The sequence below is a fragment of the Alligator sinensis genome, unplaced genomic scaffold, assembly GCF_000455745.1.
Source record: "Alligator sinensis unplaced genomic scaffold, ASM45574v1 scaffold104_1, whole genome shotgun sequence".
In the NCBI taxonomy this organism is placed as follows: Eukaryota; Metazoa; Chordata; order Crocodylia; family Alligatoridae; genus Alligator; species Alligator sinensis.
The window spans coordinates 3,495,057-3,514,367 of record NW_005841867.1 but is presented as its reverse complement, the minus strand read 5'-3'; the positions used below and the strand labels follow the sequence as shown (position 1 = coordinate 3,514,367).

The window sequence follows — 19,311 nt, the reverse complement described above, 5'->3', positions numbered from 1 at the left end:
CTTTCCCTCCCTTCACTCTAGGTCAGGGGTGACCAATTCCCAGCCCAAGGAGCCATGTAATCATCAAGTCCACAGCACTCTATGCATCCAGAAATTTGGTGGGAGTGGTGGCAACTGCATTGGGCCCACAGAGGATCTGGCCTGTGGGTTTAAAAGTTTGGTCACCACTGTCCTAGGTAATAACTTTGATACTGCAAAACTAGCTACTGTGAAAGTAAAAGCTTGACAGATGACAGCTGTAACTTATCAAGTGAGCTTAATGGAATCTCACTGCAATACAGATTGGTTCATCTCTACCCATGTCTTATGCAGCTTTGAGACCAATGTTACCAACTACGCAATTACAAGTCAGGTACAGCAGTTCTTACCGCATAGCCATCAGCAACACTGAAGACAGTAACAACCTTGTTTGCATCACAAACTGCAAGAAAGGCACCATCGTGAGAATATGCCAGGTCAGTCACAGGACCTTTAGCTTCCAAAGTCCTCTCAGCATTTTTCAAGGACATTCCTTGGATCGAATATAAGTGGACATTTCCATCCTGAAAGTTAATAATAAAATATCAAAGCTATACAAACAAACAGGAAAGATTACAAAGCTAGAGGACCTCAAGTCAGTTACATCAAGGATTTCTTACTTTACGCACTAGAGGATAAGCCATGGCTGAAGTCTATCAAGTCTGAAATAGGCAAATGCTCTCTAGAACACGAATATGGGTTTAAGGCCTCCTTCAAATTAATTTTGAATGCAGATACATACAAATTTGACCCTTTATAGGAAATAAATGGAAGAAAATGAAGTAGGTGACCTGTATACAAGTCAAGGTGATGCGTTGTTGAAAAAGCTGGAAAACAGCAACGGTGCAACAACTATTGTGTCTTGGCTATAGCTACTTCAAATAATGTTAAATACTGCCTTTTTATTTTGTGCTCATAATCCAAGAGCTTGAGAGAGCGCAACCTTACCAATCCTCCCACGGCTACAGTACTGCCTCCTGGCTGAACTGCTACAGCTTCTGGCTCGTAACCAGGATCATCGATTACAAAACATTTCTTCTTGTCCTTCATCAAGATGATCTGTAAATACAAACTGGTTTGCTATAGACTGTTGCTTCAAATATCCAATAGGCCACATTATCTAATCATGAATATAAATTCACACTGTGAGTTGCCACAGTGGGCATTTACACGTCCAAAGGGAATGCTGATTCATTCTCCAGATGAAAGGGTAATCCACAGAGCAGAATGGGACACATGCTTGGTGACTAAGTTTTTTCTTGTGAGCACTTAAGTGACTCACAGGACTGCGACGGTGTTGGAACACAGAGTCTATTTTAGCAACTGTAAGTGATCGACACGTTTTTGCACGTTAAATGTTCACTTTTGTTAAGCAAAACAAAATAGAGCAACATGAAATGTAGAGTTTCATGTTCCACCTTTTTGGTAGACATATCACAAATAACCAATATACCCTGCCCAGAGTGCCACTCTGATTCCCTGTTTTGTTTCCTGCTTCCTTCCCTGTGTTTTCTGTCCCCTCCTATCTGCTATATGCCACACAGAGGCTGCCTATGCCACTTGTGGCAACCCTACTGCAGGTTGGCCACCCCTGACCTAGTTCATAGTTCACTTCCAATCATGGATAGTGGAGTAAGTTTTATATAAAACAGTGCATTACTGTGTACCCATATGAACTAACAGCAATTTTCCTACCTAGCTGCACCTAATGGGAAACTGTAAAACCATAGCCAAAACTTAATAACTTCTTGATGATGCCAAAGAGATTCTTCCCCTTCCCACAACTCCTCCCCAAAGCAAAATATGTCCATATTAGATTTAAAATAGCTGAGTTATTCAGTGGATAAACACAATTCAGATGAAACAAAACAAAAGATCTCCCTGCAGATGAGAGGATTGTGGGTTTTAAAGCCACATTTACTCTGTGTTTTTTTCAAGGTAGCATTCCAACAACAGTCAAGCAATCCATCTTGTGTTGTCAACACAGAGTAAGCAAGCTGGACCCATCTTTGAAGTTCTGCAGCTTAGTGAGCTAGCCAGAGGAGGTAATATAGGGGTTAAAATTAAAAAAAAAACAAAAAAAAAAAAAACAAAACACTGAAAAAAAAAAGAACACCTGTTTCTGTATCTATTATTAAGATCAAGAGATTTCTATACTGATCGCATCCATCATTATACAATGCTAGTGACCTGATAACATTATTTTAACAGTATTTAGTATTCGTAACCAGTATACTTCCTTCTACCCATCCCACAAAAAGGATATAAACAAACCCAAATGCTCCTAAATAGGCATCTACATTCACGCAAGATATGGGAATGCAAATGTCTGTGCATAAGGGTAGGATCTATAAAGTTAGATATTAATTTATTCCATCTGGTTATATAAAGCAGTGGCATCTATTTCCCTTCATATTTCAATGAAATGCTAACCTTTCAATCATCCCATTCCTTTCTCCTCACCATGGTTTAACTAAGCAAATTTGTTTGCTCTACGGATTTAAAAATTGGTACAACAGTCTAAGGCATTGATATTTTATTCTGGAACAACTGTATGGCACACTGAAGGAGTGCACCATTTCAAAATTTATAGGAAAAAGTTATATAATTGCAAGGAGTACATAGACTAATCTGATCAAAAGATATTTTGGTTGAGATTGTATCTATGCTGTGTGAAGTGGTTCAAGACAGCAAACTGATTCACAACAGCTGCTTCAATAAAATCTGCCATATGTTGTACAAGTCTCACAATTCACTAAATACTGTACAGGTTAAACAGATCAGTCATTTTGATACTCACTTGTCCAATGCATACAACTACTGTATATCCACCAGGCCCAACAGCTAAACATTTTGGTTGAACATCCATTTTTATAGCATCCAGACCACTGAAAGGAAGAACAGGTTGTTTTCCCCTATACATTTGTTCAATAAAAAAAAACAAACAAACAAAAAAACCCAAACAAACTTAGAGGCCCCAGCTTAAAAACCATCCACTGAATGCTTCTTGCAAAGCTACAAACAAACAAAAAAATTCACCCTTCATCTCTTATGTGCACTTAGTTATGTTTCCCTTAAAACAACTTATTTAACCACTATCTTCGTTGTGGAATATACCGTTATAGATTAGAAGTCCTGAGGAGGTCTGTTGCTATCTAAAGCTAGACTATTCTTAGAAGTCAGAGATTCCTATTAAGGACCTATTATGTATGTGTACAGATATTTGTTTGTGCCAAAAGAAATATCTTCTGTCAGAAGGAACAACCTAGGAGCTAGACTACTTCACAGTGAGCTCTCCAGCCAGCAGTACTAGAGGGCTGTTGGGAAGAGGGATGGCTAATTAGTTATTTTGGCTGCTGAAAAAACAAACAAAACCCTGCCAGACGGCCCCCACCCCCTTCTCAGCAGCACCCAGCAACAGTGCCTCCAGGGAGGCAGGGTGGCTCCTGCCCCTGGTGAATGCCCCTCCCCAACCTACCAATCAGCTAGCTAGCCAGATAGCTAGCAACACTGGGGTAAGGGCGCATCCTCCCATGAACCGTTTTTCTTCCCTGCAGGAAAATAGCCCTGCTCCTTGCGCACCTCCAGGAGGATGCAAGGGTGAGGGCAAAGTACTCAGCTGCCATGGCAAGGCTCCAGAAGCTTTACTGCAGGGACACAGCTGCCTGCTTCAGGGCTGACAGTAGTGCAAGGAGAACTGGGGCAAATTTCACCAAAGCTCCCAAGCCTGCATTGCTCACCCTGCTCTGATTTGGATCAGCTGGATGGTACAGGCTACAAGCCAGATAAGCCATGAGCATAGAGCCTTTCCCCAAGCCCAGCTCCTAGACCTTCTGGCTTTAAAAAAAAAAAAAAAAAAAAAAAAAAAAAAGTCGCTGCTTCTGCCACCCAGTTGAGCAGGCAGGCCGTTCTCCCTGAGCTTAGCTCTCAGTGCCCAGCAGCCAAGCACAGCAAATGCCTGCTTCTTACATTAGGAATGCAGTTGCAAGAAGCTCACAGGGAGCAAAATGGGGCTTCTCCATACACCAGCAGGTAACAGGAATAAGGCGAGGGAGGGGGGAGCAACTGCTTCCCTGTACCTTCTCCAGACCAGGTCAGACACAGGAGCCTTTTCCCCAGTTCCACTCCTCGTCCCCAGAAGGAGTTAAGCCCAGGGAAAGGCATGCAGACATTCAGTTTCCTGGGAGAAATCTTAATTTAACCCAGATTGTTCCACAGATACTTTCTCGAAGAGCAGCCATTTTTGCTCCGGGGGAGGGGAGGGGAAACCAAAAAAACCCCCCTAAACTTGAACATCTGCATGTTGTTTCTGCTAGGAAAACAGCGATTCTCCCAGTACAAACTGAATGTCTAGTCTATACGTGACCCAAGATTACCCAGTATGAAATAACCTTGCCTTTACAAGAATAAATCAGCAGAGGCAATGGTTTCCAAAAATTTTAGAGCTTATTTGTTCTCCCCAGTATGAAATTGGAATGCAAGAACTTATTCAAGCATTGTAGGCACAGATAAATCTGGCTGTACAGGAAATAAATCAGAACTTTAAAGTGCCCTGAGCAAAAAAATGTTTTTAGTTGAGTATACCAAAGAACAATGTCTACCAGTTTCAAATAAAAATGCATAAAAGCATTTCTACAGTTTCCATGGTAACCTGAAAAAGCCACACAAGCTGTATAGCAAGGGTACCAAGCATCCCATAGTATAATCACTTAAATCCTCTTGGTCCAAACCAGAGCGCCAAACACAAGAGAGTTTGACTGACCTGTAGTCTTTCTTGCTGAGGCTGGTGTAACGCACAGTGTCATCCATACTGCAACTGACCAGCTGATCCATCTCGTCTACAGCCATCCTAGAAACCTGGTTTGTATGGCCTTTCCCAGAAAAGCCATCATTCTCCCCAGTTTCAGAATCCCAATAATGTGCAAAGTAGAATTAAGGAAATAACAGAGATCTTGCATAGATAGAACAAGAGCACCCATATTCTATCCAACAAAACTAAGCATCGCCTCACGTATTCTGAAATGAACTAAACAAGATTTTGCTTGGATAATCAATTTAGCACAGTAGCAAGGTATTTGCAAATACTGAAACATTAAAACTTCAGATCTCTGAACCAAAGGAATTGCACTTCCCAAAAGCATTATAGATTCAGAGCACTGAACAGACTCAACAAAAGAATAATAGTGTAATAGATGTCTCAAAAAGGCAGGGAAAAATATGCAATTCTAAGTAACGCAGACTACTTTGCCTAGAAAGGAGCTAACAGGACGTTATAATCCTCTCAAAAGCATCTCCACAGGGAAATAAAGGTAGAACTGTATAGTACATGCTGAAAGTTCTGTGCTAGCTTAAGCAGTGTAGATACAGCAGAACATGTGTTAGCACACACTAGTGGCCAGAGTATATAGCCTCCAGGGAGCTGTCTTCACTGTTGCTGCCTGTGCAAGATAGATTAAATTAGTGTATGCCAATTACACCTTTGAGACACACTGTCAGTCTAGGAACAGGAATAAGGTTCAAGAACACCCCGCATCAAGAAAGGGTGTTACTATCGTGAATGATAAAGATTATGGACAAAGGTATACCAAAACAATTAGTTCAGCAGTAAAACCTAAACTCTATATTTAAATAGCCACCTGAAGAAGACAGCACTAGAACAAAGATGAATTTGATTCCCAGAAGGATATTAATATGTCCATCATGACTTCCAGAGTAAATATAGGATTTTCCACCATTTTTATGCACTGTGAGACACTGAATTGATTTACTGTGACCCTGTGGAAGAACAGGAACATGTCTGATGGGCAGTTACATTTCTCACTTTGTCAGTAACTCTTCTTGAATTGATTAGTTCTGTGTATTTGATAGTTGAGAAAAGTACCATTCCATTTTACTTTTGATTACTGTACAATCCCATCTAGGGTTCAAATGCCTAATTGTTTACGGTCAGTTCCATTTCAGTGTTAACAGCAATGCTATTTCTACACTCTGCATTCTTAAAAGGAATGAATTACCCACTATGAATAGCTCTATTACTTAACTTTATTGGAGTGAGATACAGTTATAGCCTCTTTCAGGCACGAACTTTAAATTTTAACTCATGAGTAAGCAAACAGCACTTAGAGACAGCTGAATACAATCACACACTTTATACCAGTTACCAGAAATATAGCAGAAATAGCAAATATCTGGGACATTTGTTTCTAGTTCACATAAAAGTGTAAGGTCCCATGAGATTGCTTTGTCAGCTAGTTCTATAATTCCTAAAATTAGAGCTCGACTATATAGTGATCCTGCTAACCTTGTTCACACCATGTAGCACTTAAAAGGATGAAATAAGATACTCATAGGTGTTTTTTCCTTCAACTCTATGATGATTCCTTTGATGTCTTAAGGATGTTTCAAGCCTGGGAAGGCTATTTTGTTTGCTTAATTAAGACTGTTATGCATAGACAATGCATCAGAAATTGTTTTCATTTCTGTGACTTGTTAGTCATTGTTATAGTTAACAATATTAGAGTTTGACAGTTACAAGCTATTTTAAAAGCATTCTTTATAGTTACCCTTTTAACAGGGGCTATTCCAAACAAGAATAGTACCAATACTAAATGGTATGGTAGAAGTAATGCAGTTTGCTACAGAGAAAACAAAGAGTCAACATACCTTTATGACACGTAAAGGCTTACTTGGATTGTTCTTATCCAAATAGTTGATGTAGCCAGAGAGGGAGATGCTTAGCAAATGGTCCTTTTGCCACAAGCAACCCAACTGCTGATCCAGAACATTTGATCCCATGTTAAATGTGTTGACTACAGAGTTAGCACCAACATCCCAAATTTTAGAAGTTTTATCTCCAGAAGCAGAAAGTAACTGGCTGCTGTCAGGACTCCAGCTAATCTGTAAAACAAACACTCACTTAAGAGTATGTACTATTGCAAGCTTTTAGGTTTTGATGCAATTCATAATGGAATGCTAGATGTTTTTTGTTTTTTATCTTGACTAGTGCAAAAATTTACTTACAGCATAAATTCCTCCTTCATGTGCTTTATTTCCACCCAGACAACAAATTTTCTCTCCAGTCTTTCCATCGTAAATAAAAATCTTGAAAAAGAAAAACGTAAATGAAATTTGAAGTGACAACCAAAAGGAACATACAAAATGTTTGGGAAACTATATAAATGCATTGTACATCTAACATTTTTTTGCTGCATAGCACAAATGAAAGTCTGTCCATTTTAAGTTAGGTCTCCAAAACAAATACAAACATACTTTAGCCATCAGATGATGTGACATTATAAATAATCACCCTGACCTATACTGAACATTGGTTCCTGACATTTGAAATAGTGGAGGTATTGTAATTATGGCTCCTACTGTGAAAGCAGCTGCTCCCAGTTAGTCATGAGAATCTGCCTACATGCAAGAAGCTAGCTATGGCAACAGCTCTGCTGTCATTCTTGCCCTCCCAGGTAGAAGACCTGCATAAAGAAGGCTTAGATCCTATCTAAATATTTGTATTACATGCAGCTTCCTCTAGCAGTGGATACGACATTATAGTGGTATAGGACGAAGCCCCGTTGAAAATACTTGAATGTTTCCCCAAGTCTTCTGATTGATTACCTGTCACTGGGAGGGAGAGCTCTCTCTGCTGGGGAGGGAGACTAGAAAAAGGAGTTGAATAAATGCAGTCTGCTAGGAACACCCCCATGTTTTGGTTGGGTCTTAGTAATATTATAATACAATACTGAACATCTTTAGTCCATTTTTTCCTCAAAGGAAAAGAGAATCTGCCTGTATTCTGTGATCCTGCTCAACATCACACACAAGGAGTAACCCACATGCTGGTGGGGATACAGGGAACAACATCAAGGTAACAGCTCCTTTTTACCTGGCCATCTGCACTAGCTGTAGCAAACCTGTTCCCATCAGGAGAGAACCTCACACAGTTCACAAAGCGGGTGTGGTCCTGCAGGAGACAGCAGGAAAAAGTTTTTTTTAAAAGCTTTAGATACAGCAGATGCATTGCTTGCTTGCTAGATACATCCATTAAGACAGTGAAATGCTTCCACAAAAAGCTCCTTGCCACTGAAGTCAGAAACTAAACCCCAGGGTAAGCCATGTCCAGTGGAGTCATCTGAATAAATTCGGGGTAGGTAACCTTGGAAGATGCAGGGAACTAGATGAGCCCAAGCTCCAAGGAGGAGCCATGGAATCAATGTTTACAGAACTCCAAGCAAAGCAAATATGAGACAAACTGAGAAGTAGCAGTCAGTGCTTTGGGTCAGGATGAACTGGGCTGAACTGCAGCCCTTATAGCAGGATTAGGATTTGACCTCCAACCTCTGCCTCCCCACCCAAAATATTCTTTCAGGTGAAGTAATAGAAGTCTAAAGACTCAGGTTATATGCAGAAGGCATGGATTTCATCTAGTTAGTAGAAAGTATAACCAGTGTTTAAGAAGAGCTTTACACATTTTTTCCATTCTGCTAAAGATGCTGTTACCCTGGCATGTTTTCCAAAAATGAGCTGGCAAGAACGAGGTGTGGTCCCTAAATAAACTATTTAGGAATAGGAGAGACCATTCAAATTGGTGCTAGCCAAAATAAACATATTAAATAGAGAAGCAATCAGGCCAAAACACTTAGGCCAGGTACAGACATTAGAGTTCTACCAGTATAAGTGATCAGGAACTGGTCTATGCCTGTAGCAGAACAGAAGTTCAGCACACAAAACCAGTCTATATCCATAACAGAACAGATTTGGTACACACAGAACAATTTAAAAATGGCAGAACCCTGTCTAAGGTTTGTCTCCCCCACCCAAAAAAAGAGCACACGTGTTCTGTTTATTACGGAAAGAGATTTGGGAGATTATTTTTGACACTAAGGGCAGGCTGTAGCTGACTTACTTTGATTAAATAAAAAATTATTCCTTATGATCTTTCAAACTCTTAAATTTGTTATAGGTGGTTACAGAGCTTAATCTCCCTCCTCCTACCTTGAACTCAGATGTCAACCTTTAAAGTAAGGCTGCCCTGAAAGACAGCAAGACAGCCCTGCTTGCACATAAGACCAAGCAGTATACTGTCACTTAGAACTTCTACAAAAGGGTGGACTGGCAAAGTAAGTAGCTACTTTAGTTCCAAAGCATATTCAGGAATGATATTTGATTGGTCTGAAGATCTCATAAAACAATTGTTTTGTTAAAATTTAAAAGAGGAAGAACTTACTTAGCTTGCTGTGTAAGGTAAGATCTTTTTAAGTGAACATACAATGAGTAACAGGCATTTTATTTCCGTAGTTGACAATTTTATTACTATTTTTAGAGTCTCACTCTTACTGTGAGGACTGATCCATCTGCAGAAGCACTAAGACAAAATCCCACTCTGAAACAGACAAGCCGCAAGTAAAAGCCAAGAAAACCTGCCCATGGCTTCTGACAAAATTTCTGAATGGTTTACTTTTGGTCACTCTAGTTTTCACTTTGTTACTTAAAAGCATTCATAATGCATTGGTGAAAGGGATCAGAAAGTAAATCAACTAGCTACCTCTGTTGTCCAATACGAGCAATATGCAAGCAGAATTGACATAAAAAGGAGGCAAGTTGTAGTTAAGTTCAGTTTTAGAAAACATTGTGATATTTAAATATATACACTCATCCAATTGCTGCTTAATTTTAAAGGTTACATTTGTAAAACTTCTGATAAGATTTAGAGGGGGAGGGAAATCCAGCACCATTTTTTAAATTGGATCTCCCCTGAAATGGTCTGTTAAGAAACTGTCGAACCATTCTGCGATTTCTTTAAATGAAAGAGTCCCCACAAATTTACATTAAAAATGCCTTCAGTTACACTTCCCATAAGCCCACAAGACTGACAAAAGTCAGAACAGAGACTGAACATAGATGACACTGGAATTTAAGTTTGTGAATTGTTCAAGGGTAGATATTTAAGATCAGAGGATTGTTTAGTTTCCTCTTTAACCCATAATTTATTTTGCTTTGTAGATCTGAAATAGACCTTCAATTATATTCAATCATGAATTAAAAAAAAAAAACAAAAACACACTCAGTGCCAGTTAACTTTAAAATGGACACTGAGATCTTTTGTTATCTTCTTGGAGAGTTGCTCCAAGAACTGAAAGTATGCTGGAAAACAGTCACCCATAATTAAGCTTACGTACAGAGTAAACAGTACATTAGACTCACACTTATTGTAAACTTGAATTTGAATGGTGGTCCCTCAAAGAATGCAGCACAGTTGTCATCACTGCCAGTTGCCAGTCGGTAAGGCCTTGTTTGCTTTAAATCCACACTATTGATCACTTTGTTGTGCCCAGTGATCTCTCCTACTGAAGAGCCAGAATCCCACAGGAACACAGCTCCAAATCTATTTTAAAAGGCAGATGATACATAAACTTCTTCCATAACTTTTAAGGATAACTCCTGGAGCATCTGCAATCAGCATACTGAGTACACACAAATAAAGAGATAAGGTCATCTAGGCTACACTTAAGATTAACTATTTACCCATGTTTGAATGCTTGACCTAGGACACTGATGGGTGCAGTCTTCCAGCCCCACAGGTGTGGGTCCAGTCTGCACTCTGGATCCTGCATGCAGGGTCAAGCCTTTGGGTTCAATCCAGTGTGCTGGCCCAGCCCCATGCACCAGATCCAGCTGCACATGCTTGTCCAAACTGGTGCACAGCCTGACCTCACTTGCCAGGTCTGGTCAGGTGCCAGCATGATCTAGCATTCAATGCCGTTATCTAGCTGCAGAACTTCCCATAGATCTATCAATTTGGCAACAGGAAAGCAGTAATTAACACTGCCACTGCTCCCCCCACTGCCAAATTTTTGGACCAAAGGGGAGACCCACAGGCCAAACAACATGGCCTCATAGGCTAAAGTTTGGCAGGTATAAGTTTGAGTACTACTGGTACAGGAGATGGAATGTAATTTCAGCTACTAAGAAATGCAGTAGATGACAGCATAATGGCAAAAAAAAAAAAAAAAAAAAAAAAAAAAAATCAGAAGAAACCTTTTTTTGGATAAAAACTTTTAACAAGTTAAAAGCATCCCTTGGATGTTTGTTCTAAGAGATCTGTAACTTGAAGCTTAAACACAAAACCTGTGAATGGTCTCCAAACAGTTAATGGAGAGATAAAAGCAAACAGTATTGGGTCCATTATCTCACTATTCAGCCTAGAATAGATATTTTGCTTTAATATTACAAGTGTTCTAGGTTCTCATCTGTAAGACCCTTAGTTATTATTTAAGCCAAATAACATGTAGAGATCTGAAAGAGCTATTGTAACTTCTTCTAGGAATACATTTCAGTAGATCCTAGATGAAAAGAGGAATACAGATTACACAAAATCACTTATGTTAAGATTTGTCTAGTTAAGTGCTGGTAGTTACTATTTTCAGGGATATTGAAAGAGAGACAACTACACTGACTATTATTTTTATATAGTATGTTTTTCTAAAGTCAAACCAAATAAAGGATAATTTTTTTTTTTTTTTTGTCAGCTCTTATTTTAGAAGTTACATTTTGGAACAGTTAAATCATAACATTTATTGTCAGAATAATGCAGTTATAGAACAGATTCAAGACCACGGGTGGGAAATTAAGGATTTTTGGTGAATTCTTGTGGGCTGGATGCAGAGAGTTGGTGCTGTCCTGGCCTGGTGCAGCAGCAGGGGGAAACTGATCCTAATTGGCCCCATACCTGTCACCATGGGTGGCAGACAGACCGGGCGGGTGGGGACTTTGTGGAGTCTGGCCCAGGGCCCCGGCAGGCAGGGCACATTTGACCAGGTCGTTGGGATGGGGCTGCAGGCAGCAGGATGGGTGGGAGGGGCTAGGATCACGGGGTGGTGACAGCATGGGGCTGGGGCCCAGGGAGAGCTGTGATATGCTCCCCGCATGTCCCTGAGACAGGCACCAGTTGTGGGCAGGAACATGCAAGGAGTAGAACATGGCTCTGCCCCAGGCCTGGCACCGTCACTGCTCCACAATCCCACCCATGCATGCTACTCCTGGACACTGGTCCCTGCCCACTGATAGCCCCATCCCATCTATTTTGCCAAGTGTGCCCTGTCCACCGGGGTCCTGGACTGGCGTCCAGGGAGGCAGTGCTCATCCCCCAAGTTCATCTGTTCTGGACTGGCCTCCACATTCCTAAGCCAGTCAGTCTTCCATGCTAGCAAAAAGTATAAAATCACCAAATGCAGCTACAGGACAGATGCTTCAGTCAAGTACATAAGCGTGACTGGTGGTGGACTCTGAAGTGCAATTACAATAAGACTAAATATTTTGCATCATCCATAAAAGTATAAGTAGTCTCATCAACAAGCATTTTTCTAAAAAACAACTCTTAAAAAAAAGTAAAAAATCCCCAATTAATAAGACCCTATTATCCTAAACTGATGCATGTAAAAAAAAAAAAAAAAAAAAAAAAAAAAAAAAAAAAGTGGTGCTGCTCTCTCTACTTTGTCTTTTCTAATCAAGTATTCTAATGAAATCAGATGTCCCCAGGGTATAAACTACTCAGAAGTCCTTCACCTCACAACACAGCTACAAAAATTCTGCTGGGGAACACTGAATCTGGAAGTCTAAAAAGAGGATCGAGACATTTTTTCCCCCTAGCGGAGCATAAAGTTTTTCTTCATTAGGAATTTAAAATATACCATAAACTGCATTCTAACAAAACAAACAAAAAAACCCCTCACTTTTCTCGTCCTTCTCCAACAACTGCAATCCTCTTGCTGTCTTCAGTCCAAGCAATATCCTTTATTTTTCCTGCAAAAGGCTGATATTCATACTTCAGTAAGTGTTCCTTCTGAGTGGTATCCCAGATTCTAAGCTTTCCAGAGACATCTGTCATAAACACAGCAGTACATTACTATCACTGTGCCACTAGGACTCAAGCAGTCACATGACTCAATCTGTCACAGTAAAAATGTTCAGCCATATTGAATGACAGTTCTAAACACCTGCCATAATAGACCATTATACTCCAAGATTCCTTTGGACTCAGGTTAATTTAAGAATGTCAATAGCAGCGATAGACATGGCAGCATTTTAGATACTTAGGAGTGAACACAGGGTATTTATAAACAGTTGGGACTCGAGCCAAGAACTTCTGCATGCATTAAAGTCAGATGTGCGTTCACATGAATTCAGATGCCCAATGGACCAAGTGCATGTACAAATACCTGATCTATTCACTGTGTACACAGAGAAGTTGGATGCACACGAAATCTATAGTCAGGCACATACAAAGCACAAAGGATAGACATTTGTTCAACCTCTGGAGTAGCAGTAATATCACCATTGTTTAATTTGTGAGAGGAAAAAAAAAAAAAACCATGTACCACAACTTCTGAACAGCTCGAGAAAAAAAAAAGTTTAGAAAGTTTCAAAGAAAGAGCCCTATGCCACATGTGCTACCTTTGCTAGTTGCGTCGCTGTCTACCAGCTGACCTGCTAAAAACTGACATCCATTTAGGAGCAAGCAATGTTCTCAAGTAGACCACAAATGAGGAAGGATTCAAAAGGTGACCTTAGAGTGCAGAATAATTCAGTCAAACTGAATTTTACACAAGGGGTTGGCAACCTACTGTCCATGGGACTTTGCTCATTCCATATTGTATTGTGTGGCAGGAGAAGTGGCAGCAGCTGGATCCTAGTGCTATCTTGCTATGGACCCAAGTTGGATCATTGCACCCCACAGCCAGAAAGTGTTGCCCACCACTGGTCTACACACCACCTTTGTGTGGTGTTGCAAAAACTGGCTCCCAATCAGTTTTTAAGCCTCCTGTCAAGTGCTCAAAATATATGAGCAGTTTGGTTATTTAAGAGGTCCATAAGGGGAACTATTAAAGCATCATAGAAATTCAAACAGCAGTTCTGAAGGATAAAAATCTGAAAGATCCTGTTTTTAGGAATTCCCATTTCGCTGAGATGGAACACAACTTTCTGCATTTTTCTCCAGAGCTACAGAAGACTCGAGGACCCTGTGTGATTCTGCTAGATAAAGAAATGAAGCACTGTGCTTTAAATTCCCATGTACACTTACGGTACCCCACCAATGGCACCTCCTGGCAAACACAGTGTTTAGGGTGCTTTGGAGGGCAGAGCTATACAAGCTGAGCAGGGTTAACAACCAGCAAACCCAACATTTCAGCTGAAGACCTTAAACAGGAGTTTTATAGTAGCGGCACAGCTCATAAAACAAATTCCTTTCTTCTCATACGTGGAGACCTCCGCCATGCAACACCACTGATCACACAGCTGACTGAACCTAGAATTCAGGCTCCAAGCAGACCACATCCTTATGCTGCAGGCTCAGGAAATCCATTATCTATGAGCAATACTACTGCAGTGCCTAGGACCAGGACACTCTGCCAGGCTCTACAAAACACCAACAACTGTCCAGAGGTTAATATCTGGAAAGTTTTAGTTTCACTATTATGCCAGGGGCTTACTTAAGAAGTTGGAGGACATTTTTCATGTTTCTTTTTTGAGGAAAAGTTTTCTATTTGACAATGGCAAGCAGATTTGTCAAAAAAAACCCCAAATATATTTCTGTTCAAAAGAAGGGAAGGTCAAATGCAGTAAACGCTCTGGTAACCAGCACCTTACAAGCTGGCATGCTCTGTTAACCAGCATACTGGCTTGTAAGGAAAAGTGAAACCAGAAGTGCCCACTGTGGCACTTCCTGTTTCTCCAAGCCCCCACAGCCTGGGGCAAAGCAGCCTGCGCTGCTGAGCCCCCACGGCCCAGGGGCATAACAGCCTGTGCAGGGCCCACCTCCCAGTCCCACGGGGCCTGCAGGAAGGGTGGCAACGGCCCAGACGTGGCAGGAGAAAAAAGTGGCAGCCCAAACAGGTAAGGATGCCTGTTTGGGCTGCTCAGTTAACCAGCATATTTTGTTATCCGGCATCCCCCAGGAATGGGGGATGCTGGATAACAGTTTTTACTGTATTACCATTTACTCTACAATATTTGATACCATCTTTAAAGTTTCTATTACTGATTGTTTTCTCATCTAACAAATATTGGTTCTCTCTGATGAAGTTCGGGATTATGTGGGCATATTTATTTTCTGGTTTAGTCACCATCAAAAACATCTGCAAGAGTTCCTACTATAGGAACAAGACATTCAGTCTCATAGCGTGGGCTCATACACTCTATTTCAGAGAACTGAGAGAAAAAAGTTATCCGAGTCAGCATTCTCAACATGGGAAATTGCTGTGGTCAGAGCTGCAGTTCAGGTTATAGGCCTAAATCAAATCATGCTAGACTGCCAGCAAAAAGAAAACCAATGACTTTTTTGCTCTTGACAGACAGACATTCTCTCACCCTAAAAGGAATCTGACAGCTTATTTGCAACTCATCAAGGGCAAAACCTACTTTACTTCACAGTTCACTTAGTCCTGCTGCATACACAAGAATACCTAGAGCTGGAAGACAAAACATTAACAGTCTATATCAAGGTACAGTATTTTTCTAAACACTCTACAAACCATCTTCCTGTCAAAGAAAACAAGTGTAGTAAGTGCAAAATTATGAAGAAAAAAATGCTACAGGGTTAGGGTTTTTTTTGTTAGTTTCTCTTGTTACTAGATCCTTATTAAGAATATGTAGTCTTTACATGTAAAATTATGTTGCAATGAATTTTATTTAAGCATTTCAACAGGACTGTCCATGTAAATCACACCAATATGGACAGCGATACCCTACCTCCAGATGCTATGTAGAATCCACTGGGTGCATACTTGGCAACCACTACTTGATGGGCATGCTCGGTGTAGATGTCTGCAATTGCTGGATTCTATTGAAAAAAAAAAAAAAAAAAAGTAGTAAATCTTCTGTGCATTTCTCATCAGAAACAGATTCAGAGTTTCCCCCCAAAAATTAGTGTTTAAACAGAGGCTACAAGTCACTGTCCATAGGGGAGGGGTGGGGAAAGTGATGGCAGATGTGCCATTGGATAGCAGGGAAAGTTATTGCTGTGTGTCACTTCAACAATATAGGGTCTATCCTGATGACTGTCAAATCCTAGCGGGGGCTGTGCTGACTCCCAGAATACCTTGTACAGACAGACAATACAAGTGATAAGGACCATTTTAAGCACCTCTACTCTTAGTGGTCACTTTAACAGAATTAAACATCTATTATCTAGAAGTCTCGAGTTATTCATCATTCATATGGAGAGACTCTTGTTCATTCATTTCCTAAGATCCACTAAATGTCATGGTAATATTGGCGCTTTCCTCAGGAGATGCTGGACTCGGAGCACATATTTTGTACTGTAAAAAACTTGCAAACTTATCTGTAAAAGAACTTGCTCTTTGAATACTTTAATTCCGTAGAGATTTATCATTACTTACCTCATATAAGAGTGCTTTTCTATTCTGCTCTCAAGTACATTTCTAATAGTTGACTGCATTTCTAGCTACAATAAATTATACATTTTTTGCATCTTAAGAAGTCACCCAGCTCCCTGCCATTCCCCATTTTGCTATATGTCTGAATTTTAACTATGCAAGACATGTCAATAGTTGTACTAAATGTAAATTAATGTTTTCCCTGTGCTGGGTTCCATCTTTTGGAGAGCCAGAAAGTTTGTTAGTAAGGGTAATAGGTAGTTCCAGTTTTACAGCACAGCTAAAATAGCCAGAAGTTAAGTGGCTAGAGAGACTGGACTTGAAGGATACTGAATTATAAAAAACACAGAACATTTAAGGGTTCTTTTGTTGTTTTGTTTAGGTTGCTTTTCATTCTACTGTTAGAGACACCATGGGGTGCCAGGCATTAAAAACAAAAACAACCCAAAAGTTTTCAGTTATTTTTTTTCCATGCTTATGACAGCATAAGCTATGTCCCATGTTTGAGTGCCTTTTATAAATTCAAGGGAGACTTTCAGATAATCTGACAATAGTCATTAAAACAAAATGAAAACAACCCCACCCACAGTGCTGTATTTGCTCTTGCTAAGACCATTAGAATTTTAATTGTACTAGAGAGCAAGTAAAATACATTCAGCAACATGCAACAGTTTGCTATGTTTGTGTAGCTCCTCTGGAATATTGAAACCAGAGCTGCTCATGACAGTGAGGCAGTGCGAATTTCAAGCTTTACAAGCATCCCTAGCCCCCCTGGCTAGCTGTCCTTTCCCAGCACTGGTTCAGGATTTTGAAGCAAGCCTTAGAATTTTGTCAGAAACAAGAGACTCTTTGTCAAATCCCAATGTTTTACTTGGTGCTTTACTCCAATAGCAATACTGGAGCTCTGAGCATTGAACTCTGGTAACTTGCTTGGTTACCTGGCTAGACCAGAACAATTTAAGTTGCCACTAGGAGTACTCTGACATTTTTATGCAGGGATTTCATGGTCCCTCTAAAAAACAATAAAAGGAATCAGCCTGTTTGGTTGGAGGACTGGGAAGGGAGGAGCAGAGTTGTTATATTTTCTCTAGCCTTCCCTAGTTTTGATGGGTAATGGTCCCAGACAGTGAGGTCATTAATTAGGATAGGCATAGTGCTTGGCTAGATAGGTTTATTTCTAGCTCACATACTTTCTTTGACTGTACTATTTAAGCATGATACATTAGTATTATGTACTACTGACACAGAACTTAAATAGTATGTAGTACCAGAAGCTTCTGGTTTTAGGATTACTAGGATTTTCTTGGCTAAAATGACCATGGCAGGAAAAAAAAAAAAAACACCACACAAAAAAAACAAAAAACAGATTACCACACACTCTGCTACAGCATTACAATAAGGAGGTTATTTTATTTATTTATTTTTGTTTAAAGGAGAAACCTCCAAACAACATTTCAAAGCAACAAGTTTACAGGGGATCAAATACTTAATTCCATTTTTGTTTGGTTGGGCATGGGAAGCACACCTTTGGGATTCTGGCAGCAAGGTTTGAGATAAGCATAGAGTAAAGATTTAACAAGGACAAATAAAAACCAAATCATTGAATGAATAAAGATTCCAGAGATCCACTTTCAGACACATTCACTGTAATGGATGTCTGCTCTTCCCACCTACAATGCTTTTCTTCAGCAGAGAAGCTTAGGTTACCATTGAGAGGGGAGAGTTGAGAGATTTGCTAGTGAATACATCTACATATTACAGCCGGTGCCCAATTCAGAGCAGAGCAGGAAGAGCCTAGAGACTATCCTCCCCCCAATGCATTTCAATAGGATGCCATCTTTGAAGCTTGATGGTTACTATTATCATTCAAATGGTACACTTAACATGACACGCTGATACCCATATAAAGAAACAACCTGGGCTATTAAATGTACCTGCTGTCTCCTGAGGTTTCATTCATTTGAAAAGGACTGCCCTAGGCTCAGGGCTGAAAGCCTGCAATATGCAGACATTAACCTGTCAGTCAAGTGACTGACAACCCTTTGGATTCCTGGAGCCTGGGGAAGGGGAAAGGGCTGGATTTCAGCGGAGCGGCTCGCTGGCACCTTCTTCCCCCAGCAGAGCCTAGGCCTAGCACAGGCAGTGCAAGGGTCACTGTTAGCCAAATAAAGGTGTTCCCTTGCCTCCCTACGCACCAGCCAGCTGGCTGGGAGTCTGGCAACAGGGAGATGCGGCACACGCAAGACCACCTCCCTTGCTGCATGAGGCAGAGATTTCAGACATCAGGGCTGGAAGGGACCTCAGGAGATCCTCAGACCCAGCGTCCGGCCCACGGGGCAGGAAGTCAGCAGGGGTCCGACGAACCAGAGACAACCTCTTCCGCAGGATTTTCCACAGGTCTCCTCCCTGCAAGGTCCTGACCCAGTCGCACCCTCGCCGGGTCCCTTTCTGCTCTGCCCTCCACGCGCACGGCAACGGCGCCGCGCCAGGGCAGCGCAGGAGACCTGCCGAAGCTGGGAGGGGACCCTACAAACCGGGGGGGAAAGAAGGAAGGAGGATACGTTACGTCGATGTTCCTGATGACGACGCACTTCCCGTTGGCGTACAGAAAGCTGTTGCCTTTGGGATCCCCTCCGAGGATCTTGGAGACGCCCCGCTCCACCTGGGGGAGGCTGGCGAACACCTTCTCTGCGGAGATGCAAAGAGGGGTGGAAAGGGAGTCAGGCAGGGCCCGGGCTGACCGGCACCCTCACTTGTTGCTGGCCGCAGGCGCGGCGGGGGGAGGGGAGGGGAAGGGAGAGGAGGCGCCGCAGGGGCTATGCCCCTCCGCGCTCGCTGCGCACCCGTGGGCGCGGGGAGCCGGACCCCACTGGACCCGCCCCCGCCCCGGAGCCGC

The 19,311-nt window shown here is 41.3% G+C and overlaps 1 protein-coding gene across 1 annotated transcript in view; it reads right to left on the bottom strand.

Moving 5' to 3' along the window:
• WDR1 (WD repeat domain 1) overlaps window positions 1–19,311 on the bottom strand; it is a 113,758-nt gene that overhangs the window by 3,958 nt on the left and 90,489 nt on the right. Inside the window, exons 4-15 of the mRNA XM_014525969.1 lie at window positions 18,982–19,103; window positions 15,769–15,859; window positions 12,753–12,900; window positions 10,225–10,405; window positions 7,907–7,984; window positions 7,039–7,119; window positions 6,682–6,915; window positions 5,706–5,793; window positions 4,781–4,937; window positions 2,819–2,906; window positions 967–1,077; window positions 369–542 (exon numbers count right to left, since the gene is read on the bottom strand). Coding sequence (XP_014381455.1) covers window positions 369–542; window positions 967–1,077; window positions 2,819–2,906; window positions 4,781–4,937; window positions 5,706–5,793; window positions 6,682–6,915; window positions 7,039–7,119; window positions 7,907–7,984; window positions 10,225–10,405; window positions 12,753–12,900; window positions 15,769–15,859; window positions 18,982–19,103 — 1,553 coding nt within the window. The remainder of the gene's footprint in view (window positions 1–368; window positions 543–966; window positions 1,078–2,818; window positions 2,907–4,780; window positions 4,938–5,705; window positions 5,794–6,681; window positions 6,916–7,038; window positions 7,120–7,906; window positions 7,985–10,224; window positions 10,406–12,752; window positions 12,901–15,768; window positions 15,860–18,981; window positions 19,104–19,311) is intronic.